Source organism: Hirundo rustica, chromosome 18 (assembly GCF_015227805.2).
Source record: "Hirundo rustica isolate bHirRus1 chromosome 18, bHirRus1.pri.v3, whole genome shotgun sequence".
NCBI lineage: Eukaryota > Metazoa > Chordata > Aves > Passeriformes > Hirundinidae > Hirundo > Hirundo rustica.
The window spans coordinates 4,426,764-4,454,116 of record NC_053467.1 but is presented as its reverse complement, the minus strand read 5'-3'; the positions used below and the strand labels follow the sequence as shown (position 1 = coordinate 4,454,116).

General features: G+C 56.8%; 3 protein-coding genes across 7 annotated transcripts in view; 2 read left to right on the top strand and 1 right to left on the bottom strand.

Moving 5' to 3' along the window:
* ITGB4 (integrin subunit beta 4) overlaps positions 1-15,196 on the top strand; it is a 28,280-nt gene extending 13,084 nt beyond the window's left edge. Inside the window, exons 20-41 of one of the 5 annotated variants that reach the window (XM_040081705.2) lie at positions 206-394; positions 482-585; positions 986-1,044; positions 1,646-1,669; positions 1,810-1,958; positions 2,040-2,219; positions 2,769-2,917; positions 3,351-3,555; positions 4,022-4,182; positions 4,540-4,720; positions 4,936-5,073; positions 5,589-5,771; positions 5,981-6,112; positions 7,101-7,301; positions 8,173-8,346; positions 8,820-8,993; positions 9,885-10,034; positions 10,689-10,877; positions 11,142-11,297; positions 11,748-11,912; positions 12,334-12,447; positions 13,017-15,196. In XM_040081705.2, the coding sequence (XP_039937639.1) occupies positions 206-394; positions 482-585; positions 986-1,044; positions 1,646-1,669; positions 1,810-1,958; positions 2,040-2,219; positions 2,769-2,917; positions 3,351-3,555; positions 4,022-4,182; positions 4,540-4,720; positions 4,936-5,073; positions 5,589-5,771; positions 5,981-6,112; positions 7,101-7,301; positions 8,173-8,346; positions 8,820-8,993; positions 9,885-10,034; positions 10,689-10,877; positions 11,142-11,297; positions 11,748-11,912; positions 12,334-12,447; positions 13,017-13,147 (3,308 nt within the window). In that variant the 3' untranslated portion in view covers positions 13,148-15,196. Of the gene's footprint in view, positions 1-205; positions 395-481; positions 586-985; positions 1,045-1,645; positions 1,670-1,809; positions 1,959-2,039; positions 2,220-2,768; positions 2,918-3,350; positions 3,556-4,021; positions 4,183-4,539; positions 4,721-4,935; positions 5,074-5,588; positions 5,772-5,980; positions 6,113-7,100; positions 7,302-8,172; positions 8,347-8,819; positions 8,994-9,884; positions 10,035-10,688; positions 10,878-11,141; positions 11,298-11,747; positions 11,913-12,333; positions 12,448-13,016 lie in introns of those variants that run through there. The other 4 variants (XM_040081707.2, XM_040081706.2, XM_040081708.2 and 1 more) reach the window with 4 other exon arrangements.
* Positions 15,197-15,530: 334 nt separating this feature from the next.
* Positions 15,531-19,883, bottom strand: GALK1 (galactokinase 1). The gene is made up of 8 exons (XM_040081710.1): positions 19,719-19,883; positions 18,741-18,930; positions 18,306-18,425; positions 17,667-17,802; positions 17,096-17,277; positions 16,738-16,888; positions 16,399-16,561; positions 15,531-15,725 (listed from the first exon to the last, which is right to left on the bottom strand). Exons 1-8 carry the CDS (start codon positions 19,881-19,883, stop codon positions 15,654-15,656), a joined length of 1,179 nt encoding a protein of 392 aa, XP_039937644.1. The 3' UTR covers positions 15,531-15,653.
* On the top strand, positions 19,882-26,999 carry LOC120761122 (uncharacterized). Its single transcript, XM_040082025.1, has 16 exons — positions 19,882-19,916; positions 20,557-20,747; positions 21,057-21,164; positions 21,249-21,321; positions 21,459-21,745; positions 22,597-22,655; positions 22,762-22,797; positions 23,792-23,844; positions 24,090-24,222; positions 24,298-24,494; positions 24,717-24,762; positions 24,863-24,928; positions 25,433-25,492; positions 25,638-25,720; positions 25,878-25,972; positions 26,725-26,999. Exons 1-16 carry the CDS (start codon positions 19,882-19,884, stop codon positions 26,757-26,759), a joined length of 1,557 nt encoding a protein of 518 aa, XP_039937959.1. The 3' UTR covers positions 26,760-26,999.
* The last annotated feature ends 354 nt before the right edge of the window (positions 27,000-27,353 follow it).

Genomic DNA, 27,353 nt, shown 5'->3' with positions numbered 1-27,353 from the left:
TGCCCCACATCCTGCGATGCCCTGCTGGCTCTCCCTGACCTTGTAATGCTTAGCTGGTGAGATGTGTTCTCCCCACTCCCCTCCTGACATCCCAACACCCTTAGCACGGTGCAAACCCTAAACATCCCCTAGAACAGAATCTCTGATGTTGGGAAGCTGACGGCTGGCGTTGTCCCAGGCTCTGACCCCGCCCCTGGCTCTGCAGGTCGCACCGTTGGCTTCAAGGAGGACCACTACATGCTCCGCCACAGCCTCATGTCCTCCGACCACCTGGACACGCCCCTGGTGCGCAGCGGCTCCCTCAAGGGCCGGGACACGGTGCGCTGGAAGATCCACAACAACGTCCACAAGCAGGGCATCACCTCCGCCGCTGCCACCAACCCCAAGGACCTCAGTGAGTGTCCCCGTGCTTCCACCTGCTGCGTGGGTTATTTCTCTGGCCAAGGAGGATGGAGTTTAATTTGGGAATTTCCCTTTCCAGTTCCCTACGGGCTGTCTCTGAGGCTGGCGCGGCTTTTCACGCAGAACCTGGTGAAACCGGACACGCGGGAGTGCGAGCAGCTTCGCAAGGAAGTGGAGGAGAACGTAGGAGCCTGGGCACAAGGGGGGCTCGGGGTGGTCTTGAGGACAGCCACACAGGGGGCTGGGCAGTGCCCTTCCCTGGGAACCCACAGCTATTGAAAGGAAGGAGTGGGTTTGTTTTTTTTTTTGTGAGAAAGCGCAATTTTTAAGGTCGAAATTGTAAGAATTAACAAAGCATCTCGTTGAGATTTCGGGTTTGCTTTGGGGGCATGTGATCTGAAGCTCCTGTGTGGTTTCAGTTTGCAGCCACTTGCCATATCCTGGAAGAAACCTGGTGTGGGAGGGTGAAGGAGGAGGGCATGGGATGGTCAGAGGGCTCCTGTGTTTTGTGGTGGCAGCATCTGCTTGCTGAGCACGTCCCTGTTCAGGGATACACTGTGAAAGTCCCTCTTGCTCCTTGCAGCTGAATGAGGTTTTCAAGCACATTCCTGGCTGCCACAAGGTCCAGCAGACCAAGTTCAGGTGAGTCAGTAGGGGAGAGACTCCTGCAGGGCAGGGTTTCCCCAGGACACTGCTGATGATGGGACGGACCAGAGGGCTGGGGTGTAAAATCTGCAATGCTGGGAGGGAGCGTGGTCTGTGACACAAGCCTGGCGTGGTTCTTCACCCACCCAGGGCTGCAGAGCCCACCCAGCTGTGGAGGAGATCTCAGCTGAGTCTGGCTTTGGAGCAGTAGGAACAACTCCTGATTGCATGGTGCTCAGTGGAAGAATTCCCACTGACTTCAGAAGCTTCAGCCTGATGCAAGCTTAGGAGTGCCTGGTGCAGGCCGGGAGGAATTTGGGGATACCAGTGCTGAGCAGGGAGTGGTATCTCCTCCCCACAGCCTGATCCAGATGTGATCTCCCCTGTGGGCACATTCCTTGCTGCATTGGGAAACCCAGGGTGGGAGGGAGCAGCTGGGCAGGAGGGAACTTGTGCTGGGGTTCTGTGGGCTGGGTTGGCACCCGCAGGGCAGTGCTGCAGCTCAGACCTGCGCAGGGCTGTGATTCACACAGCACTTTGTCTCTCTGAAGGTTTTAGTCACTCTGATTTAGGTTTTGTTGGTTTTTTATTCCCCCAGGTTACAGCCCAATTCTGGGAAAAGGTAAGAGGAATTTGCAGATCTTTGTCCACACACATGTGGGGTGACTGAGTGCCCAGCACAGTCACTGTCCCTCCCTCTGCTGTGTGAGATGAGTTACCCTGATCTCAGCTCTCACCTGCTTTTCCCTCCCCTCCTCCCAGGCAGGATCACACCATTGTGGACACAGTGCTCACTGCCCCTTACTCAGCCAAGCCAGACATCATCAAAGTGGTGGAGAAACACGTTTCCCATGAGGCTTTTAATGACCTGAAGGTTGCACCGGGTTATTACACTGTGACCTCAGACCAAGGTAGGGAGCAGAGCCCAGCGCTGGCTCCTGGCTGGGTAGAGGGGGTTATTTCCCACCTCTCACCCTTGTCTTTTCCCTCAGATGCTCAGGGAATGGTGGAGTTCCAAGAGGCTGTGGAGCTGGTGGACGTCCGTGTCCCGCTCTTTATCAGGGACGATGATGATGATGAGAAGCAGCTGCAGGTGGAGGCCATTGAGGTCCCCAATGGCATCGCAAAGATTGGGCGCAGGGTTGTCAACATCACCATCATCAAAGAGCAAGGTGAAGGGCTGTGACTGTGTGAAGGAGTTTGTGTTTGAGTGTCCTGTGTGCAGACTGATGTGGTTTGTAAGGCATACCTGCATATCTGAGCCCCCCTGGGTCGCAGAGCAGACCCTTGCTTGGTGACTCCTTTCTGAAGTCACCTGAGTCTAAACTGGAGCATCCTTTAATGCATCCAAAGGAGGGTCATTTTCCCTGCTGACAGAAACATTTGACCATCACAAGTTTAGATGCTGCCAATTCCTTGACAGATTATGGGCTGACCACATTCCTCTGCTGCTCTAGTTCATTGAGTGCTGGTGTGAAGCAAAACCTCTTTGATGTTATTGTGCTAATGTCCCCAGCGCTTTCCCTCTGCTTCCCACCTGGCTGTTATGAGCAGGGAGCACAAATGGGAAGTGGGGAAGTCTCCAGCCCATGCAGTGATACTTCATGCACAGTTCACACTCGTGGGTGACTGGAACTCTGTTCAGGGAGGACACCTGAGTGTTTGGGATGCGATTCTTTGTGTATTTGCTCTACACCTTCCTTTTTTCCTGCCCCTTCCAGCCAGCAGCCTCATCACCTTCCTGCAGCCAGCCTATTCCCACAGCCGCTTTGATAAGCTGGCCAAGATCCCTGTCATTCGGGAGATCATAGACAACGGGAAATCCCAAGTCACCTACAGGACCCGGGATCTCACCGCCAAGAACGGCAGGGTAAGGGTGGTGCTCCTGGCCTAGGCAGGCAGGAGTGGGAATGTAGCAAAAGAGGGGTTGTCAGGATGTGGCTGGGACAGAGGGGACCCAGGGCTTGAGGTTAGCACAAGGGTAAACATTCTTTGCCATCCCTTGCTCCCTCAGGGAGGGAGGACTTGAGAGGATGTGCCTGAGGCAGAGGGTACCAGCTGCCCCTGGAGCTGTGGGCACTGGAAGGCAAATGAGGATTGACTGGGGGATGAGGGGAAGCTCCTTGGGAGTCTCCTCATGGATAATGCAGGCTGTAATCATAGAACGGTTTGGGTTGGAAGGGACCTTACAGATCATCTCATTCCACCCCCCTGCCATGGGCAGGGGGACACCTTCCACAAGACCAGGATGCTTAGAGCCCCATCCAGCCTCACCCTGAACGCACCTCTTCCTTCTCCTCCAGGACTACATCCTCACGGAGGGTGAACTGGTCTTCCAGCCCGGGGAGACCCGAAAGGAGGTGCAGGTGCCCTTGCTGGAGCTGACAGAGATAGACACCCTCCTCAACAACTGCCAACTCAAGCAATTTGCTGTCGACCTCCTCCACCCCAAGTACGGCGCCAAGATCGGCCGCTACCCCCAGACCACGGTGACCATTGCTGACCCAGGTAGGGGCTGGCAGCCGGGCGGTGACAGTGGCTGTGGGACCTCCTCCCCAGACCAGCCCACCCCGATGCAGTGCTCAAGAGTTCCATCCTCGCCCAAAAGCCGCAGCGAGGTTCCTCCAGCTCCGACTGGTGGATTTGGGTCCCCCTCTAGAGGCACGAGTGGGAATAGTCAGTGGGTGGGGAGAGGATGGATCGTCTCCCTCGGTAAAGGAAATAGAATGGATCCTTAATTCCTTTTCCTTGGGAATTTGAATGAAAAGCCATAAAAATAAGGGAGAGGTAGGAGTTGCCATGAATGGTGCGTGGTGGTTCCTGTGGCCGGACAAGTAAAGCTGTCATCGAGCGTGTCAATAACACAAATAATGTATTTATCACGGCAGGCAGAACAGTGCTGAGAGAGGCACACTTCCTTCTTTTTTTATCCAAGGGGGAGGACTGGCACTGATGTAAACTTTCTTGTCTGCAGAGCTGGTGGATGGTGTCCCCTCGATGACTGGCCTGGCCCAGGTCCCCCAGTCCCCCAAAGGCCGCCTGAGTGCACCGCTTAATCCTGATGCCCGTGCCCTCAGCTCCAGGGAAATCAGCTTCAACTGGTTTCCTCCACCGGGAAAACCCCTGGGGTACAAGGTAAGGGGTGAGTGGATCCCAGGGAAGAGTGTGGGTTCCCTCCTGCAGGTGTTTCACGCAGACATTTGGACCGAAGGGGTCCAAGTACACACCCAAAAGAGGGAGCAAGTTCACCCCTTCTGCTCCCCTCCATCCTTGAGGGACCATTGCTGGGTGGATGAGGGATGTGTAAGAAAGATTCCTGTTGGATTCACCCCTGGATTAATCACTTATGATTAAGTGCCCAGACTGTCCTGGCCTCACATTTCAGAGGAATGGCACAACACCATTCCCAGAGCCAATTTAGTAAGAGACAAGGAATTTCTCACCTATTATATGAGGATGTGAAGGAATCACGGCTTGCACTTGCTTTGCCAGGTGAAATACTGGATCCAGGGAGACCCTGAGTCAGAAGCCCATCTCATCGATGTCAAAACCCCATCAGCAGAGCTGACAAATCTTTACCCCTTCTGTGACTACGAGATGCAAGTGTGTGCCTACAACTCCATGGGAGAAGGGACTTACTCGGACATCACCCACTGCCGCACGCTGGAGGAGGGTGAGTGACCCCACACCTTCCTTCCCTCCACGTGGGAGCAGGTTTGTACCTCTGCACGCAGCACCGGGGTCAGGGCTCCAGCCCTGAGCTTCTGGTGGCCTTGGGGACAAGCACCGAGTGTCTGCCACTGCAGCCCAGCTGTGATCTCGGGAGCTCTGGGCATCCACTGGCTCCTGACCTGCAGTGATGGGAACCCTTTGCTTTTGCTTCCCCAGTGCCCAGCGAGCCCGGGCGCTTGGCTTTCAACGTCGTGTCTTCCACCGTGACCCAGCTGAGCTGGGCTGAGCCTGCAGAAACCAACGGGGTGATCACGGCCTACGAAGTCAGTTATGGGCTTGTCAACGAGGACAACGGTAAGAGCTCGTTTTCGGATGGGACGGTCCAGCCAGGCTGGAGGCAATTTTCTGCAGGCTGGGCCAGTCCCAAACCCCAGCAGCAGAGCCGGAACAGCTCTAGGCATGTTTCTTTTTGAGAACTGGGATTTGGACGAGTCACTTCTTGATGGAAAGAGTACAGAAAAATCACCAGTTAGGATTTAACCCTGCAAATGCCAGAAAACTCTGTTCCCATTCAGTTCCATAGTGTTTTATGTCACTTTTCATCTCGAAAACTTAGTTCATAGGTCTGGATAAAGGGGTGGGGTGCCAGGAAGGTGTTATTTGTGACACACCAGCAACAGAAGACTTCTCCTGGAGGTTGACTTCAGCATTGGCTTTGGGAATTACCCTGAGATGATGCTGCTTGTTGTGAGCAGCCCAAAGAGCTGCTGCGCTTTTTCCCGGAGCCAGGCTGTGTCCTGACACCAAAGCGCGGGGTGTTGTGGGGTCCTCTGTGCCTGGCGGGTGACAGGCGTGCCCGTGCCTTGCAGTACCCATTGGGCCCGTGAAGAAGGTGCTGGTTGAAGAGCCCAAGAAGCGCATGGTGCTGATCGAGAACCTGCGGGAGTCACAGCCCTATCGCTACACGGTGAAGGCCAGGAACGGCGCGGGCTGGGGGCCCCAGAGAGAAGCCACCATCAACCTCGCCACGCAGCCCAAGCGCCCCATGTCCAGTGAGTGCCAGCATGGGCAGGGGGCAGAGGGACAGGAGCAGTGCTGGGGAGGGCTCCCCATCACCCCCGCTGCTTCCCCACCTCCTGATTGTTCTGCTGCTCCAGCCATCCTGGGAATGCTGAGGGCTGGTCTGAGCATTGTGCGGTTTTTTGCTGCTTGTGTGGGGTTTTTGCTGGTTGTCTAATGGCACTTTCCACCTCTCCTGCAGTCCCCATCATCCCTGATGTCCCTATCATCGACGCAGAGGGAGGTGAGGACTACGAGAGCTACCTGATGTACAGCACAGACGTGCTCCGCTCTCCAGCCGGCAGCAAGAGGCCCAGTGTCTCTGATGATTCAGGTTCGTGTCTCTGAGTTTGAAGAGGTAATCTCTAACATTCATTTTCCTTAACAGCAGCTTTCAGAAACGAGCTTCACTGCTCCTTTCCATCTCTCAGGGATGGGGAGATCCAAGTTGTGGAGATCAGCCTTTCCAAAGCTCAGTACCTGCATCCATGGCTGTGACACTTGGCTGGTGACAGTGTAAGCGAGGCCAGTGCCTCCTTGTTGTAGCCATGAGGCAAAGAGAAATCCCAGTGTTGGGTGGGAGAGGAACTTTTCACAGCCCTCCCTGCCTGTCTTCCCTCTGTGTTGCCATTTGGCTGGAGCGTGAGAGTTAACATCAGCAAACAAGAACTGGCAAAGGCACAGACCTCCGAGTCCCTTGGATGCTCATGGTCTAGGCCAAGCCAACAGGAGGGAACTCAGCAAAGTGCTGAGAAGGCACTGGCCTCTCTTCTTCCATCCCTTCACTTTCTGAATGAAGCTGAAGCCCTGGTCTTGTTCTGGGGCATGAGCCGTAAGTGAAACGATGAGGTGTGTCTGTAAGATCTTCTCTGGAGGGTTCTCCAGAGCCTGGGACCCAAAGGCGAGTCCCTGGTCTTTTCAGAGAGCATGGAGATGGGAACATCAGGAGTCCGACCACCCTGAGTGCACATCAAGGAGTGATGAAACCTCTCCTGAGCAGAGGACAATTGTTGCAGACTTGATGCAGGGACAGGCGTGTGGTGGGACTTTGACTCTCACCTTTTGTCATGATGGACACAGGGCTGGAAAACAGTCCAGGGGCCGAGAAACGCCCTGCGTGTCACACTCCCACCATTCTCCACCTACCAGATGGTTGCACCACCTGAACTCCTCAGCTCACTCTTGGAACACAGGCTGTGAACAGGCATCGTCCCCATGGTGCTTGTCCCTTCCTCTCCCCTGCAAGCAGCACGGAGGTGGTGGGTGGCCCACCCCGACCCCTGCAGACCGTGCCAACACCAGTGCTTGCGTTGTCCCAAAAGGCTCCAGGTGGAAATTTGTACCGTTGCTGGGAGAAGACCTGGACCTTCGCCGCATCACCTGGAGGCTCCCACCCGAAACCATTCCGCGCCTCTCTGGCAGCAGCCGCCTCTCCTCGGACACCGAGGGGCTCCTCCACGAGGAGGACAGCGCTGTGGCTCCTGGCAGCGCGAGGAGGAGCGCGACGCCCCAGCCCCAAGCAGGTGAAGGACAGCTCCGTTACGGCACTGGGTGTCCTGTCTCGTCCTGCTTTGTGCCGAGGGGCCGGCGGATGGGCTCTGTGTCCCCTGCCTCCCCTTGTGTGCCCGCCCTCGCGTTGGTGTGATCTGCCTCAAAACCTTGTCCTGGTGTGTCTGCTCACACGAGTGTCAAGGTAACCCCCATCTCGGCACGGACTTGGGAGCCTGCTAGCAAGTTGCTTCTACCAAAGGCTGGACCTTCGAGGCAGGAGCAAACTCAGATGATACCTGCTAAGTGCCACCTCCAAGGGCAGCTCTTCGTCATAATTAAGTGCTCTGAACTTCAGGGTCAGATCTGCTGGACTGTTAAACAGAAGTCACTACCTCGTAGGTGGCTGATCTCTCCTGGCCTGCTGGGAGGGGATGGGGATTTGTTTGTCAAGGACCAGAACAACGGAGTGGAATTTACTTTTCAGATCCAGCTGAGATGGGATCCAGAGTGAGATCTGGAGAAACCTCCTCCTTAAAGGGCCATTTTCCTTCTTCTGCCTTCTTTTAAAATCCAAAATTATATGCCAGTGCTTGCGTCTAAGGGGAGATGTGGGAGAATGTGGTGAGAACCACAAGGCAGTGCCCCAGCAAGGCCGAGGTCTGGAGTTACCTTGGGCACCATGGGTGTGTCTGGTGCAGGGAGAAGTCTCTGTTTACCTCTTTCTGTGTCTCATGTTGGGGCTTGGGCCTCATTCTAGATGTAGCATTCCAGAATCACCCTCCAGAGTGGCTGAACCTGGGATTCAGCCAAAGCAAGGGGTCACCATCCTGCTTCCTCCCCATGGAAAGCGGAGCAGTAGCTTTGTCCACAGCCACATTCCTCACGGTGTGCCCTCTTCCACAGAGCACTTGCTGAATGGCCGGGTGGACTTCTCCTTCCCCAGCAGTGGCAGTGGCACCCTGACCGGGACATCCAACATCAGCTACCACCAGCTGAGCTCCCACATGCACCAGGAGCACAGGGTGATGGGCAGCTCCTCGCTGACAAGAGACTACTCCACGATGCTGATGGGGCACGGTGAGTACCACCGGGGTGGGACCTGCCCTTCCCTTCCTTCCCCATGACCGTCTTTGGACCTGCACCCTCAAGTCCTCGTGGGGTGAGGACTGTGCTCAGAGCCAAGGGGGCCTATGAACCGCAGGTCTGTGTCCCCACTGCTGATGCCTTGGTGCTTTGCTAAGGCCTCTCTTCTTCCAGACAAGTTTGGAAAAAGGGTTCCCAGCCCTCACAGGCAGGGTGATCAGGGAAGCGAGCTCCATCCTTATCCTCACACCACAAAGCTCTCCAGGGAGAGCACGTCTCTTCTCCTCACTCTATCCAGCGGTGTGGTTGCCTTTCAGCTCAATGTGTGTCAATCAGCTGGTGCTGACAGGTGGTTTAAAGATTCTTCAGATCTGAGTCTTAAAAAGTCACCTGTGCAGGAGCCTGGGCTCAACCTACTCTGAAATCTCCAATGGTGTTTTTCTCTTTTTCTTGCACTGCTTCTGTAGATTACCCAGGGACACTCCTCCCTCCCATCCATGAAGATGCTGGGAGGACACTCCTCCAGCCCCGGGACGTGGGTTTCAGGAGCAGGGCAAAGGTGAAGGGTTACTACCCCAGCATTGGCTGTCGGGACTCTGTAATCATGACTGATGTGTCCACAGGGATGGGCAAGTACATAGGTACAGCTTGTCCAGTGTTTCCTCCCAGCCACACATCCCATAACAGCCCAGCCACCGTCCATCCATGAGCTGCTGCCATCCGCTGCTCACCCCAAACCTCCTCTCCATGGCTTGCTGTCTGCTGTGCTGATCATCCTTCTGACCCAGCCTGCGCCTCCATCACATCACCTTTCCCTTTGCAGGTGAATTGCAGGTTTCAACCCACCTGGATTGATTCACCACCACTGCTGCCACCGTGCCCTGATCAACCCATTGTTCCCATTCTCTTCATTCCTAACGAGCTTCTTGTTCTCAGTCTTACTCCACAGGCCTTTGGAGACCTCTTGGGGAGAACGTGTGCTCATTATGAGATGTCCCTCTGCAAGCTCCTTGTCAGTGAGGGGCTTCAGTCCCTGAGTGTCCCCTGGGAGGCTGCTGTGCTCTCTGTGAGCCTTGTGTCCCAGTGGGATGAGCTGAGGATCACCCAGATGTGGCCCCAGGCCACATGAACAGGGCCTGTAGGGCTGATTTAGCCATAGATTACAGCCAGTCTTAATTGGCCTACACCTGATGAAGTCTGTGAAGCTTCTGGCAGACTGGACAAGGTGCTTAGGGGTGAGGAAGGTCACAGCCAGCACCAGGCCCCTTCTCTGGGCTCTCTGCCACTGGCACATGAAGCTTACATTAACTTGTCCCACCCAAGCTTGACACCCTGAGGCTGTGGGACATCCCCGTAGCTGTGCAGAGCCAGTCCCCCTCATGACAGGACAGCTTGCAGAACTGACATCTCACCACGTGTTCCCCAAACCATCAGGACCATCCCATGTTTGCGTGTGCCACCACCTCCTCTCCCCCAGCCCCTTTAGCCCCCATCCCCAAAATCTCCAGCCTGATGTTCCCTTTCTGCTTCAGACTCCAGGAAGCCGCTGGGCATCCCCGACACCCCCAGCCGCCTGGTGTTCTCTGCCCTGGGCCCCACGTCCCTGAAGGTGAGCTGGCAGGAGCCACGCTGCGAGAAGGAGGTGCAGGGCTACAGTGTGCAGTACCAGCTCCTCAACGGAGGTCAGTGAACAGGCTCTAGGGGGGTCGTGGGATTTTCAGGTGGTGAAGAGTCTGCTCTGGGTCTTCTGGCTCTGGATGACCCTGCTCTGAGCAAGGGGGATTGGACCAGATGATCTCCAGAGGTACCTCAAACATCCTGGGATTCAGGGTCCTAAATCTGCTTCTTGTGTAGCCTTCTTCTTGTGCAGGAAATGTTGCAGCTACCCCACAGCTTTCATTCCCTGTTTCTCTTAGTGGGAGAGCGATTCCTGGAGTTGGTTGTAGAATCATCTCTTCTCCAAAAAAGTCTCCTTTGCCTGATTCTCTCCCTCAGCCCAAACATCTTGCATGAATTTTTTTCAATGCATGGGACTCGGATGAAGGATTAAAATGAAAATATCTTATTTTTACATGAATCTCAGGGCAGTATTAGTGAAAACATAATTCTTTTGTCTGAAATTCCTTGAGTTTTCAAGAGGCTGTTGTTTGTCCCAAGCCTTCTTTGGAAAGACCTCTCATCCTGCGCTACCCATTGCTGGTGGCAAGCTGTGATGATGGTTGGGGAGGGAGCCTGGATGGCTTTTGCAGGCAGTTTGTTTGAGACAGAGTTTGGGTGAAAGTCGTGGCTCCGTCTTTGTGCCTGCAATGTGATGTCCTCTTCCCTGTGTGTCCCAGGAGAGGTGCACAGGATCAGCATCCCCAACCCCAGCCAGAACTCAGTGGTGGTGGAGGACCTGCTGCCCAACCACTCCTACATCTTCAAGGTGAAGGCGCAGAGCGAGGAGGGCTGGGGCCCCGAGAGGGAGGGAGTCATCACCATCGAGTCCCAGGTGGACCCGCAGAGCCCGCTCAGTCCCGTGCCAGGTGAGGTGGCTGGGGACAGCGGGGTGCCACCCGTGCCTCTGCTGCTGTCTGCAGTGCTGGTGGCTGTTTTCTCTCCCTTTGCCACATCCTCAGCCCTCCTTTCCTCCCTCTCATTTTGGAACAGGACCTTCCTCCCGCTCACATTCACTTCACACTTGTTGTCCAGAGTGCTGAGCTCTTCCAGCTCATTCCGTAAATGCTCTGTGCAGATCCCTCCCAGGCTCCCTTTGCTGTGATTCTGATGCGTCCCCTGTGCCCTTGCAGGTACCCCCTTCACCCTGAGCACCCCCTGTGCCCCTGGACCACTGGTTTTCACTGCCCTCAGCCCGGATTCTCTGCACCTCAGCTGGGAGAGACCCCGTGAGCCCAACGGGCCCATCCTGGGCTACAGGATCACCTGTGAGATGCTGCATGGAGGAGGTACAGTATCAGGCAAAGGCAGCACAGGTCCCTTGTGTGGAGCATGAGATACCTCCAGCTGAGGCAGCAATCTGCTGCATTTTGGCTGGGACCAGTAAAAGAGTTGTTTGCTTACATCAGCAGACAAAATGGGGACATGAGGCTGATTCCAGGCCTGGGAGCTGGTGGCCCCTGACACTTTGTGCCGTTGCATGGTCTGGTCTAACAAACGTGGTGGCAAAAGGAAGGACCTGTTGATTATTGCAGCCAAAACCCTGTGGAGGTTGGTTGTTGAGGTTCTCCACTGCAGTGAAATGGGATTGTTTTAACCCTTAGTAGAAGGGGGTGTAATCCTACAGCCCGTGGGTCGTACAAAGCTCAGGGAAAGCCAAGGCAGCAGATCTGGAGGGGGGTGTTTGGAGGGTCCATCACTCTGGTCTGTCTTCACCACTCTGTGTCTCTGTGGATTAGGGGAACCCAGAACAATCTATGTCGAAGGAGACAACCTGGAAACCACGCTGACTGTGCCCCACCTGAGTGAGAATGTCCCGTACAAGTTCAAAGTGCAAGCCAACACCACCCAAGGCTTTGGGCCAGAGAGAGAAGGCCTCATCACCATTGAATCTCAGGACAGAGGTACAGTACTGTGTCTTTGTGGAGGTGCAAAGAGAAACCTCTCAGAAGCAGGGAACAGCTCCTGCAGTCACTTTCCAGCTCTGGTGGTGGCTCCATGCGTCATGAAAGCCATTGAGACAGTTTTCCACGAAGGTAGTGCTGTGCCTGGTGAACACTGCCCCAGTCCTGGTGCACTAAATGAGGGAACACCTGCCAGTGTTTAACTTAGGGTGAAAATTCTGCCTCTTTATACAAATACCTGGAGGCAGCTTCTTACTGCCCAGCTGTGAGACCTTCCCTGTCCTCCCAGTTGCTCCTGAAACCTGGCTCTGATATCAGCAAGGGAAAATTCTTAAGCTTGCTGATGCTCACTGTGCAGGGTTGAGGAGTTGGAAGTTCTTTGTTATTTCTTGACTGACTTGTCCTACTTCCTTCTCTGCAGGTGCTTTCTCCCAGTTTGGAGGACAGCAGTACGTGAGAGAAGTTTATAAATTCCCCACTGAATATACCACCAAAACCAGCATCAGCCATTCCTCTCTGGATCCCCACTTCACAGGTAGGGCCTCATTGTTGCTTTACAGCCCTCAGAAAACAAAGGGTAATTCTGCTTGTCCAAAGATCTGAGGCTGCTTTTACCTCAAGTGCCAAAGGCAGGGGAGGAGGGTCCATCAGGTGGGATTGAAGAGGGTCAGCCCTTTCCCTGCACTGTGTCCCTGCCCTGCCCCAGGGAGAGCTGCAGTCATTTCCACACGTGCTGCCCAGTCCTGGAGGGAATGCTGGATTCAAGAGTCCTCCAGCACTATCCCTAGGGACCAAATCATAGCTCTTCCTGCAGGGTTCCATCTCTTCAGAGCAGAAAAAACAGAGCAGCGGGACAAACATCTTTATTCACATCAATGTAGTTGTCCCGTGTTGTCCCACTTGAGCTCGTGGGTTCAAGGTGCAACAGGGGGAGTTTGGGAGCTGTTAGGAGATCCATCCTCTTGACTGACATAGCAAAGCACAGAATCACTTGGTGCGCAGAGTTCCTTGAATCCCACTTTCTGAGAGGGAAAACAAAGTGCCTGGAGTCGCAGGGCAGACCGCGTTCCCTGTGACCCCATGCTTGGTGCCTTCCCCTCGCAGATGGGATGGTGGTGACCACCCAGCACGTGGAGAACTCCAGCAGCACCCTCACCCAGGAGTTTGTGAGCCACACCGTGCTGGCCAGCGGGACCCTCACGCAGCAGGTGGAGAGGCAGTTCTACCAGGCCTGAGCTGGGGCGGGGCGAGCACCAGCAGGACTTTTGGGATCAGGTGCCAGGATTTTATGGAACGACTCAAGGTGCTTCATCCAGGCGGTGCCTGGGCAGCTCCTCCTGCAGGCACAGACCCCCTGTGGCACTCCAGGCTCTGGAATTCTCCTTTGGAGCCCAGCGCACTCGGAGCTCTGGCACAGCTGGGTGTGTAACCCCATCCTTCAGGGCAGAAACTGGCGTGTCTCCATGGCTTCAGCCTTCCCAAGTAAATGGAACGGAATGATTTTATTGTCAGGTCCTCGGTTTTGAGAGGATCTCAGATGTCAAAATCATGATTTATAGAGGCTCACCATTTCCATCTTTGCTCCAGGCTCTCTGGCAACTCGCCTATCCACTGGAGATGGTTGTTTTGTTCAGTATGGGGGTTTTTTTGAGAGCTGCAAGGTAGGGTTTTGGGGTAACCTCTGCTTTCTTACTGCACCTCTTTGTGTCTGTCCTTTGCTGCTGACATTTGGTACCATGAGAGCAAAGAATAACTTTTCATTTGTGTTGCGTTACTTGATGGCCTCTGATTTTTTTTTTTTTTTTTTGGCATACAATATTGTACAGTTTTCATAGTATATATATAAAAAATATATATAAATGTATTTTATTATTTTATAAAAAAAAAATTGAGGTGGATGAGATCTATGCTGAATGTGGAGACTACACTGGGATTGTGGTGCTGGGAAACACGAGTGACTGGAAGAACTGAGTTAAGGGCTTGATCCAAAGGCCACCTGAACCCTGTGCTGAGGCTGGTGGGCTCTGCTTTGGACCATGTATGCTTCAGCACCAGAGGCCAGAGGAGGCTGCAAGGGGCCAGATCCACTCACTGCAGAGCGTCCCCCAGCTGGAGCACTTGGACACAGAAGGGCTGGGAGCTTCCCAGAGGAGGGAGGGGGACGGCCCCAGCAGCTGAGATGGGAACTGCGCTGGGATTGCTCACACAGCTGACGTGGAGAGAGTGAGATTTTGGGGCAGAGGATGTTGGGTATCTTCTAAAAGATGTTTTGCCCAGCAGCAACATCCATAAAGGGACCTGTGATCCGTCAGTAAACACAAAGGAAGAGCAAGCCTGGGAACAACAAGCACAAGTGTGAGACTCCTTGAGCCCCGGCTTCAGCTCCTCTCACACAGGGCTGGGCTGAGCTGAGATCCTGCTGGCCTTCATGTCCCAGTGCTGGGCAGGATCCCTGGAAGCTCCCTGCCCTCTGCCATGCAGACTCCCTGTCTTGCAGAGTAGTGCAAGGTTTCCCTGGTGTGTTCCAGCTGCATGGGAGCAGGTGAGGAGCCTGCCTGGAGGAGCAGCTGCCACTGCTCTGGGTTACAGCTTCCTACCAAAGCAGCAGCTGCCCGGGCCCCTGGCAGCATCAGCATCACCAGCCTCCTTTGATCTCACAAGGAACTTTGGCCCTTTTTTTTTTTTTTTTTAATTTTCTTTTGGACTCTGAAGAAGAGCTCACCACCAACAGTTCCGTCTCCTCTTCAGGCTTTTTATTTCACTGGGGGAAGGGATGTACTCTTTCAGCCAAAGAGGGATGTGGGTGAATCAAGTCCACAGGAGTCTCCATGACTGCGGCTGGAGCTGGGTGAATTTTGAACTTGGCTCAAGGGATCCTTCACCAACCCTGAGGTTTTACTGTGCCTTCAAGAAACACTTATTTCTCCTGAGCAAGTGCCAATGGCACGAGGCTGCCTCCTCCCTGCTCCCTTCTTGCCTGGGGTTGGGATTTTCTCTCCTCCTGCACAAGGACTCTGTGACCCATTCCCTGGGCTTTGTGGTCCAGGGTCAAACTGAGAACTGCCTAAACAAGGACTTTTCCAAGCATTTTAACCAAAGATGATCCCATTCTCCAAGGGAATCAGGCCTTCCCCACGCACATGCACTAACCCAGGCCTGTCTTTTTTAATTTCATCTGGTTCTTGGAGCTGGTGCTGTTTCAGCCTTTCCAAGCTGGATCCAGAGCAGGTCTTTGATCAGATGGCTTCCTCTTGCACTCAATAAATATTTTCTCGATATCTCTATATTCTGCCTCTTTATTGTTGTTGTGGTTTGTTTGTTTGTTGTTGTTGTTGTTGGTTGGTTGGTTGGGGTTTTTTTAATGTAAACTAAAAAAATCCCCCCCCCATCCTCCATCTGCAGCAGATGGAGGGCAGGGGCCAGAGGCAGAGTCCCAAGCAGGAACTTCTGCCACGTGTCAGTGCCTGCTGCTCCTGCCCTGCCATCCCCTCCTGTGGCTTCAGCTCTGCTGGACTCCACAGCCCTAGCAATGGCTCCTTACACCAGTGCAGCCTGCAGTTAAACCAGCATCCTCTGAGGAACAGGCCTAAGTGATTTTGGCTCACATGGGCACAGAACAACTGTGCAAATGTTTTGCTTTTATTAGGCAAATAATGCAGATGGACAAACTGATTCCCTTGGGAAAGCCTTCGGGAGGGAGGCGACACCAGCCCAAGGGTCCCAGGTGAGGTGGTCACTCCTCTAGAGGGGCAGAGCCTTCGCCCCTCCCGAGGGCTTGGTGAGGTAGAAGGTGGCTGTGCCACTGTATTTCTCCTGAAAAACAAGAGGAGCAGTCAAGGCTGGGGTTCTGGGGCTGGGGGATGCCAGAGCTGGGGGGAAAGGCCCTGCTGGTCAGTTCCACTCTCACTCCACATCCACTCTTCACTGTGCTGTAACTCCTGGTCCCGTTTCCTCTCTCCCACCTTTGGCAGAGGCCAAAGCCCTTTCAGTCTCTCCTCATTTCAGACCCTCCTCTGCCCCTTCTTTCCCCCTCCCCCAGTTATTTACAGGGTGCACCATGATCTCAGAGCAGCAAAATGATGCTCTGCCTTGTTCACAGGCCCCATGTCCTGACACCCCCATTCTGCTGGCATTTCCAGCCCCCTGTGCACGCCAAGGTGCTGAGTTAGGGAACACTGGTGATGGCACTGAGATCTTTCTCAGGCTGTAATAGCTAGTGCTCAGCAGTGCCCAAGCTCGGCTCAGATCTCTTCTCTGTAGCTGGATTTGGCCTTCCTGAAGCTCCCCCAGCATCTCTTCAGTCCCTTTCTTGATGCAACGAGGTCCTGGGGCAGGGCTCTGTGACTGGCACAGTGCTGAACTGCCTGCAAGAGCTTAGTGGCATCCACAGACTCAGGAGTGACGATTCAACAGCATTCCTGTGCTGTGTCCCTGAGTGTTCCCTTGGGATCTCTCAGTCAGTCTCCTGGGCTTTTCTGCCACATACCTGGATGTGCTGCTGGGCTCTCTCTGCAGCCCCAGCTTCCAGCAGCGTCATCGTGCACCCTCCAAAGCCTCCCCCGGTCATCCTGCTGCCATAAACACCATCGACTTCCAGGGCTGCTGCCACCAGCTCGTCCAGCTCCGGGCAGCTCACTTCATAATCATCCCTGGAGAGAGGAGACCCGTGCTCTGCGCTGTCCTGCACCCTGGGCACAACCGCTGTGCCACCGACAGCTCCGGCTCGCGTCCTGCTGCAGCCACCGCCGTGGCAGCGATGCCAACTGCCGCAGATCCTAGCCCAGCTCTGCCCAGAAGGGCTGGCAGCATCCTTGGTCATCCTCACCTGAGGGAGTCGTGGCTCTCCACCATCAGCCTCCCGAAGGTTCTGTAGTCCCTGCGCTGCAGTGCCTGTGCTGCCTGCGCCGTCCGTGCTATCTCGCCGATGACGTGCCTGGCCCGCCGGAACACCTCATCCCCCAGCCGGCTCCTGGCCTCTGCAGAGACATTGGTGTCCCTGCAGCAAAGCCTCACGGCCTGCAGGGATGCATCCCGCAGCCGTCCCGTGCCAAAGCTTCTCCACCTGCAGCACACTCCCATCACAGGGTGTGCGCCCACCCGCCTGCCCCAGGTCTCAGCCCACGGGGCACCAAGCTCTTGATGCTCCAAGGAGTGGCCAGAGATGAGGGGGGGACTGTCCCCACCTTCCAGCTCGCCCAGGGTGGCATCCCTCAGGCTGGCCTTGCCGAGAGCCGCTGCTGCCTCCTCGCACTGCCGCCGGCGGCTGGGGTACTCGCTGCCCGTCAGCGTGTGCCGCACGTTGGAGTTGGTGACGAGCACGGCCAGGCTGGCGTCGGACAGCGGCACAAGGACGGTCTCCAGGGACCTGCAGCGAGAGCTCAGCCATGGGCCCAACCCGGCTCTCAGACACCCGAGTGAGGCCACGTGGCAGGCAGATCCTGAACTACACAGGCAAAGTCCAGGTGGTTTAGGATTTCACCCAAGCGTTTCGCTGCCTCCCAATTAATATTTCCATAAGGGACCCTAAAGAAAGCAGGAAAGACAGCCCAAGCAAGTAGCAGAAAGGTTGCAGAAGGAATCAAGACAAGGGGGAATTTAAGCGCAGGCTGCCCCGCCCCCATGACGAGGTTTTAGGCTGGGTTCAAGGTTTAACCTCTCCCTGCACTCCTGTGCTTAGCTCACGGCCGCAGGGCCAGCTGATCCCCAGCTGCTCAGGGTGAGCACAGCACCGTGAGCCCAGCGCTCCACCCTGACCTGCAGTCGATGAGCAGCGCGTGGCCTTCCTTGCCCATCACGGATATGAACTGGTCCATGATCCCACAGGGCATCCCAGCAAACACGTGCTCGGCTTTCTGGCATGCCAGCGCCTTGGCTACCAAATCCCCGTCATCTGTGCCGCAGCAGAGACACACAGGTTAGCACCTGCCGCAACTTTGTCCCTTGCCTGGGAGCAGGGGAAGCAAACATGGAGGTAAAGGGTGGTTTTCCCACGGAATGGGGTTTTGCAGCTGCAGGTGCTTGCTCCTGCACCCCTGCATGGCTTCTATTCCAGCGCGGGCCCCCAGATCCAGCTGGATGTGATACTTGACACTGGTGTTTCGGGTATCTTGATTTTTGGGGGACATTAGGGTGGGGAGAGGATGCTCCCAAGGGAACTTCCTCTGATCCCCCTGGCCAGCCCCAGAATTGGTCCCCACGGATTTTAGAGGTCTGGGCAGGTCAGGCTGGATGAGCCAGAGGAGCCACAAAGGCAGGGCAGTGCCAGCTGGGGAGATGTGACCCACTCACAGCAGCATTCTCCCAAGGGCTGTGGGATCTGGCTAAGGGCACCCCCCTCACCCCAGCTCCCACCTGGAAACAGCTGCAGGGGCCCAGGACGGGCTGCTGCCTTACCAGGGCAGAGCTGCTGGAGGAAGGTGTACGTAGCCACCTCCAGAGCAGCCGAGCTGGAGAGGCCCCCGCCCAGGGGGATGTCACTGGCCATGACAGCGCTGAAGCCTGGCACAGGACCACCTGCAGGAAGAGAAGGGAGGAGGGGGGCCATGAACCCCTGCAGGGCTGCGTGTGCCCCACAGCTCACAGGGAATGACACAAGGAGCCCCTGTGCAACATTTCAGAGCACGGGGTGACCCACAGCAGAGTGCGACCCGGCAGCCCCCCAGGCACAGAGGGGCTTTGGAGCTCAGACTGAGTTTGCTGGAGCCCGGTCCTGGCAGAGCTGCAGGATTACACAGCAACTCGAAGAGCCCCTGGAGTGCTCCCAGAACTGGATGTGAACACCAGTCCCCTGCAAGGGGGCTCTGACCCACCCCTCAGCCCGGGCCTTACCCCGGTAGTGCTGGATGACGCCCTTGACGTAGTTGGCCCAGCGAGGCAGCCCCGGGCTCAGGGAGCTGCCGGGACGGGGAGCCGGGAACTGCACCCTGTGGGGCTCGTCCGCCTCTGCCGAGGTGGTGACGATGGAGATGGTCCCGTCCTGTGTGGGGGATCCCACCAGCACCGTCCCCAGCTGCAGGGCCTGGGGATGGGGAAGGTGGGCTCAGACCCTGCAGCACCCCTCAGAGCATCCCCGTGGGTGGCAGGGGACAGCTGTGGCTGCTTCAGCCCACAGCTGGAGCATCCAAGTGTTCTCTTTAACAGCCCAGAGACCCCACTGCAGACTCCAGCTTGGTACAGAATTAAACTTCCGCCTGTTTATTGACACACAGGGTCAATCTTCCCAATGAATGCCTGACTCCCAGCTTGGTGCCGGGTGCTGTTGTTGGGCTCCGGGGGAGTGGTAACCACGTCAAGAATGGGAGAGGCTTCGGGAAGTTTTCTTGCCTGCCAGGGAATTCAGCTGACCTGCTCCCACGCTCCTCAGCCTCACAGTAATTAGCTGTAGGTTTGATTTCGGACTGAGTGGGGGCACCCCCGCTGAGCCAAAGGGGCTCGGAGGGAGCAGGAAGCTCCTACTGCTCTGAACCATCCCTGCCACCAAAACATCGCTCTCTGGGAACGGGAAGTTGTTCGAGGGGTTTGCAGAAAAAAGGCTTCAGCCTCACGGAGAGGTGGTTGGGAAGAGAATCACATCCCCCGTGAAGCGAGCGAGGAGCTGGGCTGCAGGCTGGGCTGCAGGGGGCTCCGAGCCCCCTGGGCAGGGGATCCCGGAGGACCCCTGAGGGTCCTGGGTGGGGTATCCTGGAGGGAACATCCTGGGACCGGGGTGGGAAGGCCGTGGCCGAGGATTCCCGGCGGCTGCCAGGAGGATCCGGAAGAGCGACACGGCGAGAGCCCGGGGCCGGGGCGGCGGAGCACGGCGCTTACCATGGGCAGCACGAAGCCGCCGTTGTAGTCGGTGTGCTCGCCGATGAGGTTGACCCGGCCGGGGGCCCAGGCCGCCAGCACCGCCGCAGCCCCGAAAGCCGCTTCGTGCGCCCGGCAAGCGGCGGCCAGCAGCGGGGACGAAACGGGATCCACCGGCTCCGCCATGGCCGAGCTGCACGCCGAGCTGCACCGCCCCCGGTGGGTCCCGCACCGCCCCGAGCACCCTGCACCGCCCCCGGTGGGTCCCGCACCGCCCCCGGTGGGTCCCGCACCGCCCCGAGCACCCCGCACCGCCCCCGGTGGGTCCCGCACCGCCCCGAGCACCCTGCACCGCCCCGAACACCCTGCACCGCCCCCGGTGGGTCCCGCACCGCCCCGAACACCCTGCACCGCCCCCGAACACCCCGCACCGCCCCCGATGGGTCCCGCACCGCCCCCGATGGGTCCCGCACCGCCCCGAACACCCCGCACCGCCCCCGATGGGTTCCACACGGCCCCGAGCACTCCGCACCGCCCCGAGCACTCCGCACCGCTCCTTCTCACGGTCCTCGGACCCGCTGTTCGTGCGTGGGCATCCCCACGGACAGGGCAAGCCCTCCGCCGCACACCCCCCGTGTGTACCTGCGGCGCGGCCGGCACCGAAGCCTTGTAACACATATATCCATGTCCCAAAGCCTGTCCTAATACACGCAGAGATAAACGCGCGTCTGTTTCGCACACGCGTCTCATACGTGCGGGTTCTGCCGATACAATGTATGGAAATTATATGTCTGCACAGGCCAATAGGTATACGTGTCACTGTGTTACACCTGTGGACAATCAGTGTCTGTGCTTTCAGTTTAAGTACACGTACACCTGTGTGTGGATGTGTGGGGCGGGCTCCCGGGGCGGGGCCCGTTCCCGGTTCCCGTTTCCCCGTTCCCGGTTCCCGTTCCCCCGTTCCCGTCCAGCCGCCGTCGCGGGACCACCTGGCCCTGGGGTCCGACGAGCCCATGGCCAGGAAGGAGCCGCTGCTGAGCGCCCTTAAAGGTGAGCGTGGGGCCCCCCCGGCCCCTGTGCGAGCTCCTTCCAGCAGCGCTTGGCCGCGCACGGTACCGGTCTGACCGGAGCGGCGGTGGGGCCGCGCTGGGGCTCTCCGGGCCGGCCCCGCCGCCCGACCTTGGCCTCGAGGAAGTTTACCCGAGTTCCTGCCCAGCGCAGCGGCGGCAGCCGGGTCGGGTCGGGCCGTGCCGGGGTGTCGGGCCCTCCCGGGGGCCGTGCAGGGCTGTCCCCGGGGTACCCCTCTCCTTTCCCCGGCTGGGCACCCACGGGTGCCGCCGCTCTCTCTGCTCCCCGCAGGAGGAGTGCTGCGGCTGCGGGAAGGCGGCGGCCCTTGCACGGACACCTCGCCGCACCTCGCGTCCCTCTGCCAGCTGCTGGAGAGCATCCTGCGCAAGGGCCTCCGACGTGAGTGACCCTTCGTGCCCGGGCGGGCGGTGGCAGCGTCCCCGGGCCCGCGGCGAGGGGTCTCGCACTCCCTTTCTCCCGCAGAACCGGCTTGGGGCTTCCGGAGACGGGATTACTGGCACTGGCTAGAGCAGCTTCCCGCGGGGACCGGCGGCCGGTGAGCATCCCCGAGCTGGGCTGGGGTGAAAATCCGACCTGTGGTGGTGTCTGTCGCGATATGCTCATCCCAAAGACCCCGGTGCAGGGAGGGCGCTCCCGTGTGCTGCCAAAGCCGCTTCTCCTGTCCCCAAACAGGCCGACCCCTCTGTCCGTCAGCATCCGGAGAGCCGGGGGCTGTGAGCGGACGCGGACGGCGCAGGGCCGGGGGCGATGCTTTCTGCGCTCGGCTCTGCAAGGGAAGGTGCTGGCGGTGGCCGTGAGGCAGCTGGCACAGACCCCCCGACTCCTGGAGGTGCGGCACGTGGGGGGAGCTGCTACCCACGGGCGATGGGGTGTGAAACAGAGGAGTAATCGGTGCTATTTCGCTGGGTTTCAGTTTTATGATCCAGGGAGCTCCATCCTCGGCAGTGAAGATCTGCGGGGTAAGATGGTGGCTCACCAGAGACAGGATGCAGCCTGTGTTATGGCACTGCACTGCTGCAGGGGAGAGGGAAGAGTCCACTGTGATTTTTCTAATCCAAACTTAGCTCTGAAATCTAAATATGTTGCTACAGGGATGGGGGGGAAAAAAGTGTAAATATTTGAACAGGGTTTGAATGCATCTAAGGTTGGCTTTAGTGGCATGGGATAGGGAAATTGCTTCTGAAGTGTCTTCCATGTTATTCCTTTGCATCAAGCTTCCTTTGCCTTAAGCGGTTCCTGTCTGGCTTTGAGGGGAGGCTGTGTTGGATGGGCCTGGGCTGAGAGGTGGCACCGGGGTTTGAATGGTGGCATTGCCTTGACAGGCTGCAGCACTCCATCCATCCACAGCCCTGCTGCTTGGGGGGCCAGGCCAGGGTGGAAGCCTTTAATCTTTGGATTATGATAAATAACCTCATGTTGAACCTGTACGTCAATGGTTTATAAATCACCCGTGCTGCTGGTGCGTGAGCAGATTGCAGGCCCAGCAGTGTGATTGCAAGGCTGGTGCAGGAAAGCCTGGGCAGCTCAGCTGTACTTCTAAGGGGAAGAAATAGTATCATTTGCTGCAAGCTTTGATCTGAATTTGGGGAAAAAAGGTACCAAGCTGCACCTGTGCCAGCATTGGGAGCCTGGGATGAGCCTCCAGCAGCAGCCTGGGTATGTAGTGCTGGGATGCTCTCAAGGCCTCGCTCCCGGGACTCATGAGTTGCACTGCAGATGGCTTTATTCTGTCCTCTGCCATGTCCCTGTGAGGCTGTGGCTGCCAGGAGCCTGGCGGTGACACTGCCTCTCCATCCCCATCCCTCTGCAGAGCCTTTCCTCTCGCTGCTGCTGGTGCTGACAGAGATAGATTTCTCCCTGGACCTGCAGGTGCAGTGGTGAATCAGTGGGGTGGTGACCAGCACAGGGCTGCCAATGTGGGGCCCTGGCCCCTTCCTTGCCGGGATGGATGGCACTGACACTCCTTTGTTTGCAGAATTGCAGCTTCTTGGACGAGAGCTGGCTGCTGCCGGTAAGAGCCCACGGCTCCTGGGAGCCGTCCTTCTGCCACCTGGCCCTCCCTGAAAAGCCAAACGAGGGAGATAAGGAATGGTTTGGTGGGGAGGGATTGCCACGCACCCCGGGGTGAATTGGCTCAGGTTTGGCAGGATGAGCAGAGCTGCCTCTGCTGTAGAGGCTGGATCCTGCCAGGTACCTGGGCCATCATCTGGAGCAGATCCCAGCATTCCTGGGAGTAAAACCAAGCAAGAGAACTACCCAGGCCTAAATTGCTGATATAAGTGGAGTTTCCCTGTGCCCCCTTCCCTGATTTCTTGCCAAAAAAAATCCCCATTTCCCTGGGCTGACACAGATTACGCATCAGTTGGTTTCTCTCTTGGTTTGCTCAGTGAAACATCAGTGTGTTATTGAGAACAGCAGGGACGCCTTCATGTCTTTTAACAATGAAGAGCATCCCTCCACTGCCTTTTAAATGCAAAAGAATCCCCAAAAAGCTCAAGGCAGCTTTGGGACTGGTCAAGGCGTGCACTGAGCTGTGGTGCCTCCGCAGAGCCTGGGATCCCACTGGCTTTGGGGCATTTCTGACAGGCAGTGCCCCCGGCCGAGCTGCCCGTGTCCCGGGTCCCTGGCTAATGAGATGTGACAGTAAGTGCTGCTGCAAACAGCAGCGGCTTTGGGGAGGGGCAGCTGCGTCCCCTGGCTGCATGGGGACATGTGGGGTGAGGCAGGAGGGCTCTTCATTGAATAAAGGGTTTGATGTTGCTTTGCCATCCCATCCGTAGAGCAGCTTTGTCCCTTCAGGGTCTGGGTACAGCCGAATCCTGAGAGACGACAAAGACAAGCAGCTACTGATGGTCCCAGCTCAGCCTGGGGCACTGGGACTTGCCTCTCCCTGGGCTCCCAAAGCCCTGGGTTGGCATCAGTGCCAGAAATTATCCAGGGCATGGCATCCTTTGGATGTCCCACGCACATTGTCAAGGCCACTGTCACCATCCACTCTCTTTCAGGTGTGCAGTACTTACGAGACAGTCCCGTGCCGAGCACTGGGGATGGTGCTCAGGTAGGAACTCTTCGTCCTTCTCTCCACTCTCCAGAGGGATCTGGTCATCACAGCACTGAAAATGCCCCAAAAAGGGGAATAAATATCCTGCTGAGAGCATTGGGGCTGTCTCGGATGCTTTTCTCCCCCTCAGCTCAGCCTTGCCAGTATCTGCATTCCGTGTATGGATGAAATGTCGTCGATGGTACAAAAGGGGAGCCAGGCAGGGTCCCTGGTGCTGAGCTGAGGCTTGGCTGCACCCCCAGGTACGTGGACGGCCGAGTCTTTGTCACCAAGGTGCTCCCTGAGAGCCAGGCAGAGGTGGACGAGGTGGTGCTGGCCGGTGACATCCTCGATGAGATCAATGGCTGCTCACTGAGACACGCCTTCCCCGGGCAGGTGGGTGGGGACAGGGGGCTGGGGTGTCCCCTCCTCTCCTGCCCCCTGCTCCCCTCTGCTCCCTCCTCCCTCCAGGCTGGGGCCGTGCTGCAGAGACTGAAGGGACAGCCGCTCACCGTCCGCCTGCTGCGGTGGCGGTGGCACGACGGGACGCTCTTTGAGCCACTGCTGCCCTACCTGAAGGCCCTGAAGGAGAAGGAGCCCCACTTCCAGCTGCAGCGCAGCCCCCGGCACAGGGGCGAGGGGGAGCCCCGGCAGCTGCAGGGGGGCAGGTGGGTCTGTGCCCTGGGCAGCCCCCAGGCTGGGCTGAGGGTCCTGGTGCTGGGGTAACCCTGTGCCCACACTGTCCCTGATCTCTGCTCAAGGCTGTGGGGCCAAGGCTGGCCCCGTGGCCTGGAGGTGAGGAGGGGGCTGGGAGCATCTTCCCCCGTAAAGAGCAGCGGGAGGATGTGTGGGGTCCTTCCTCTGATGCCCCCAAGCCCTTTTCTCCCCAGGCTGCTGTACAACCTGCGGTACCTGGGCCAGACCAGCGTTGGGACGGTGAGGCCGTGAGGCAGAGACCTGCCATGGGGTGAATCATCTCTTCTGGAGTTCTTATCATATGTCCAAGGGTTGTTCCCTCCTTCCCATTCCATTTCAGTATGGTGGCAAAGAGGTGCTGGAGGGGGCCATCCCTGCCGTGCTGGAGAGGGGCTTGGCAGCACGGGTGAGCAACGGGGCTGGGGACATCCTGGGAAGGGCTCTGTGAGAGAATGCAGGGAAACAGGGTCTCTGCCATGGGTATTTTTTTCCTGCCAGCTCCAGGTTCACTTGGCTTGGCTAAATATTTGCCACCCCATCACCCCTGTGGGGTTTTTTCAGGTCAGAAGCATCTCGGCAGCCAGGATAGGAAAGGGCATTAAGGAAAAAAAATGCGACCACATGCAGGAAAGCACTTGGAAAACTCTGGGAAGGCTAAGCCTGATTCTGGGGATGCTTTAGGGCTCAGGCCACAGTTGTTCGAGCCTCTGGGGGTTGTTTGTGAAAAGATTGAAGTGTGGAAGCACTGGGTGGTGGGGGAAAAACGGCAGCACGGAGGAAACTTGAGAAAGCTGGGGTTGACTGTGCTTCATCACCTCTGCATTTGGATAATCTGTGGTGAGTGTCTGATTGAAAACAGAGCTCATGGCTGTGCTGAACGGGGCTTCTTCCCCCTGATCCCCCCCTGCAGGAGGTTTTATTTGATGTGAAGGAGGCAGAAGTCCTTGTGCAGGAGAAGGCTCCTTCCAAGGTGAGTGAGCGACATGCAAAGTCTGGGAATCTGGTAGCATGGGGAGCTCAGCTGGAGACATCCTGGGGTTGGTATAAACTGGGAATGAGGCCAACAGGGACTGACCACAGCCCCAAACACCAGCCCATTGCTGTCCCCTGCACAGCTCCTCTGCCGCCATCCCTACCCCTCCATCTCCTGCGTGGGACGCTGCACGTGGAGCCCCAGGATCTTTGCCTTCTGTGTGGTGTGAGTGCTGCCTGTGGGCCCTGCAGGGGAGACAGAGGGATGTGGGTCTGGGAAAATAAGCAAGGGAGGTCCAGAGCAGCCGCAGGGTCGCTGGTGCGGCTGAAGGCAGGGCTGGGCTCGGAGCTCTGCTGGATAATGGACGTGTTTCCATTTTTAGCTCTTCCCCCGAGAGCCCTGATGGGAGCACGTTCAACTGCCTGGTGTTTGCATCCAGTTCTGAGCAAGAATGCGAGGAAATCATCGGGAGAATTGGTAAGGGAAGGGTTTGTGGCTTCAGCTACCATCAGTCACACCGTGGAATAGCAGGAATTCTCTTCTGGTCCACCACATGCAGGATGCGACTTAATTCCTTTTGTTGAGGTTACTAAGATGAAGGGATATTTTGATATTTCTCTGGTGTGGGGTTTATTTTTAAGGACCACTAGCCAATGTTTTAAGAAACAGCTTCTCTGCATACCCAGATGCTTTGATGTTTCCAGTAAGGACTTGGAGGAAATACTGTTTTCAAGCGATGTAATTTTAAACATAATTTTGTTGCAGGAGCTGAGGCTGCTGCTGCAGCTCAGCACCAAACCAAACATTCACAAACAAATCCCATGACTTGGAATTTTTCATTTTCAATTGGCCTAAATGCAAGCTGTGTGGTTCCTCCTGAAGTACATGGGCTACTGAGAATTCTGATTTCCCATGGAGACGTTCCTGGCAGGCAGGGCCCCTGGAAAGGACTGCCCAGGTGATTGACCTGAGATCACCGAGCCTCACCTGAAGTTTGAGCTGGTGCATAACTTTGAATGTAAATTGTGAGCTTAATTACTTTGTATCAAAGGAATCTTTTCCCCTAGAGCTTTAGCGAGGAGAATAGGAAAACGTTTAAACCTTCTCATTTCAGAACAGGGTTCCAGCAGGACACTGCTGTGAGCCTGGGGCTGGGTTTGCTCCGAGCAGTGTAGGACAGGGAGGTGAGGAGGTTGTGTAAGATGGGTGAGGAGTGCCTGTTCCTCCAGCTGCAGGATTTAAGCACACGGAGTGGTTTGTCTGAGGGAGAAGCACACAGTGAGGCACCACAGTCCCAGCAGCAGCTGAGGGATGCAGGCCCTGACTCCCACAGTGAGGTGGGATGGTTTCCGTGCTCCCCCTCACCATCGTGCTGTGAGATCACAGCCAGCCATGTCCAATTTACCCGAGCCTGGTCTGGACTGCTGCTACTCTTCCCCCAGAACACCACAGCGCTTGTATTGGAATAAATCAAGCCAGGCTGGCTCCACCACTTCCCTGTGTGCTTCCTGCGACACTCCAGCTTTACTTGCGCAGCCTGTTCTGGCAGGGCTGAGCAGCCTTGCCCTCCACGTTCAGTGTTAATTACCCATGGTTCAGGTGCAGCCTGAGCACTTTGCTCCACCACAGCACAGCAGCGCCTGGCAGCACAGGAACCCAGACCTGCCTGAGCCAAACCCAAAGCAAAGGTTTGAGTATAATCCCCCTCCATGCACAAGTCTGGATGGGAAATGAGAATCCCATGGAGCACCCACCCATATGCTCAGCAACCCATCTGCTCCCCAGGGTGTAACAATCAGCTGTTCCCCTTGCACAGATCCCAGACTGGCACAGCCCAATCCTAGGGGAGTGCTCCCTC

Coding starts and splice junctions, on each gene's coding strand:
- GALK1 (XM_040081710.1), bottom strand. CDS start 19,883: ATGGCGGAGCCGGTGGATCCCGTTTCGTCCCCGCTGCTGGCCGCCGCT. Junction 18,931..19,718: donor GCGGCTTCGTGCTGCCCATG/GTAAGCGCCGTG, acceptor CCCCATCCCCAG/GCCCTGCAGCTGGGGACGGT. Junction 17,278..17,666: donor GCGCTGCTCATCGACTGCAG/GTCAGGGTGGAG, acceptor CTCTCGCTGCAG/GTCCCTGGAGACCGTCCTTG.
- LOC120761122 (XM_040082025.1), top strand. CDS start 19,882: ATGGCCGAGCTGCACGCCGAGCTGCACCGCCCCCG. Junction 21,165..21,248: donor CCTGCGCAAGGGCCTCCGAC/GTGAGTGACCCT, acceptor TTTCTCCCGCAG/AACCGGCTTGGGGCTTCCGG. Junction 24,929..25,432: donor AGAGGGGCTTGGCAGCACGG/GTGAGCAACGGG, acceptor CCCCCCCTGCAG/GAGGTTTTATTTGATGTGAA.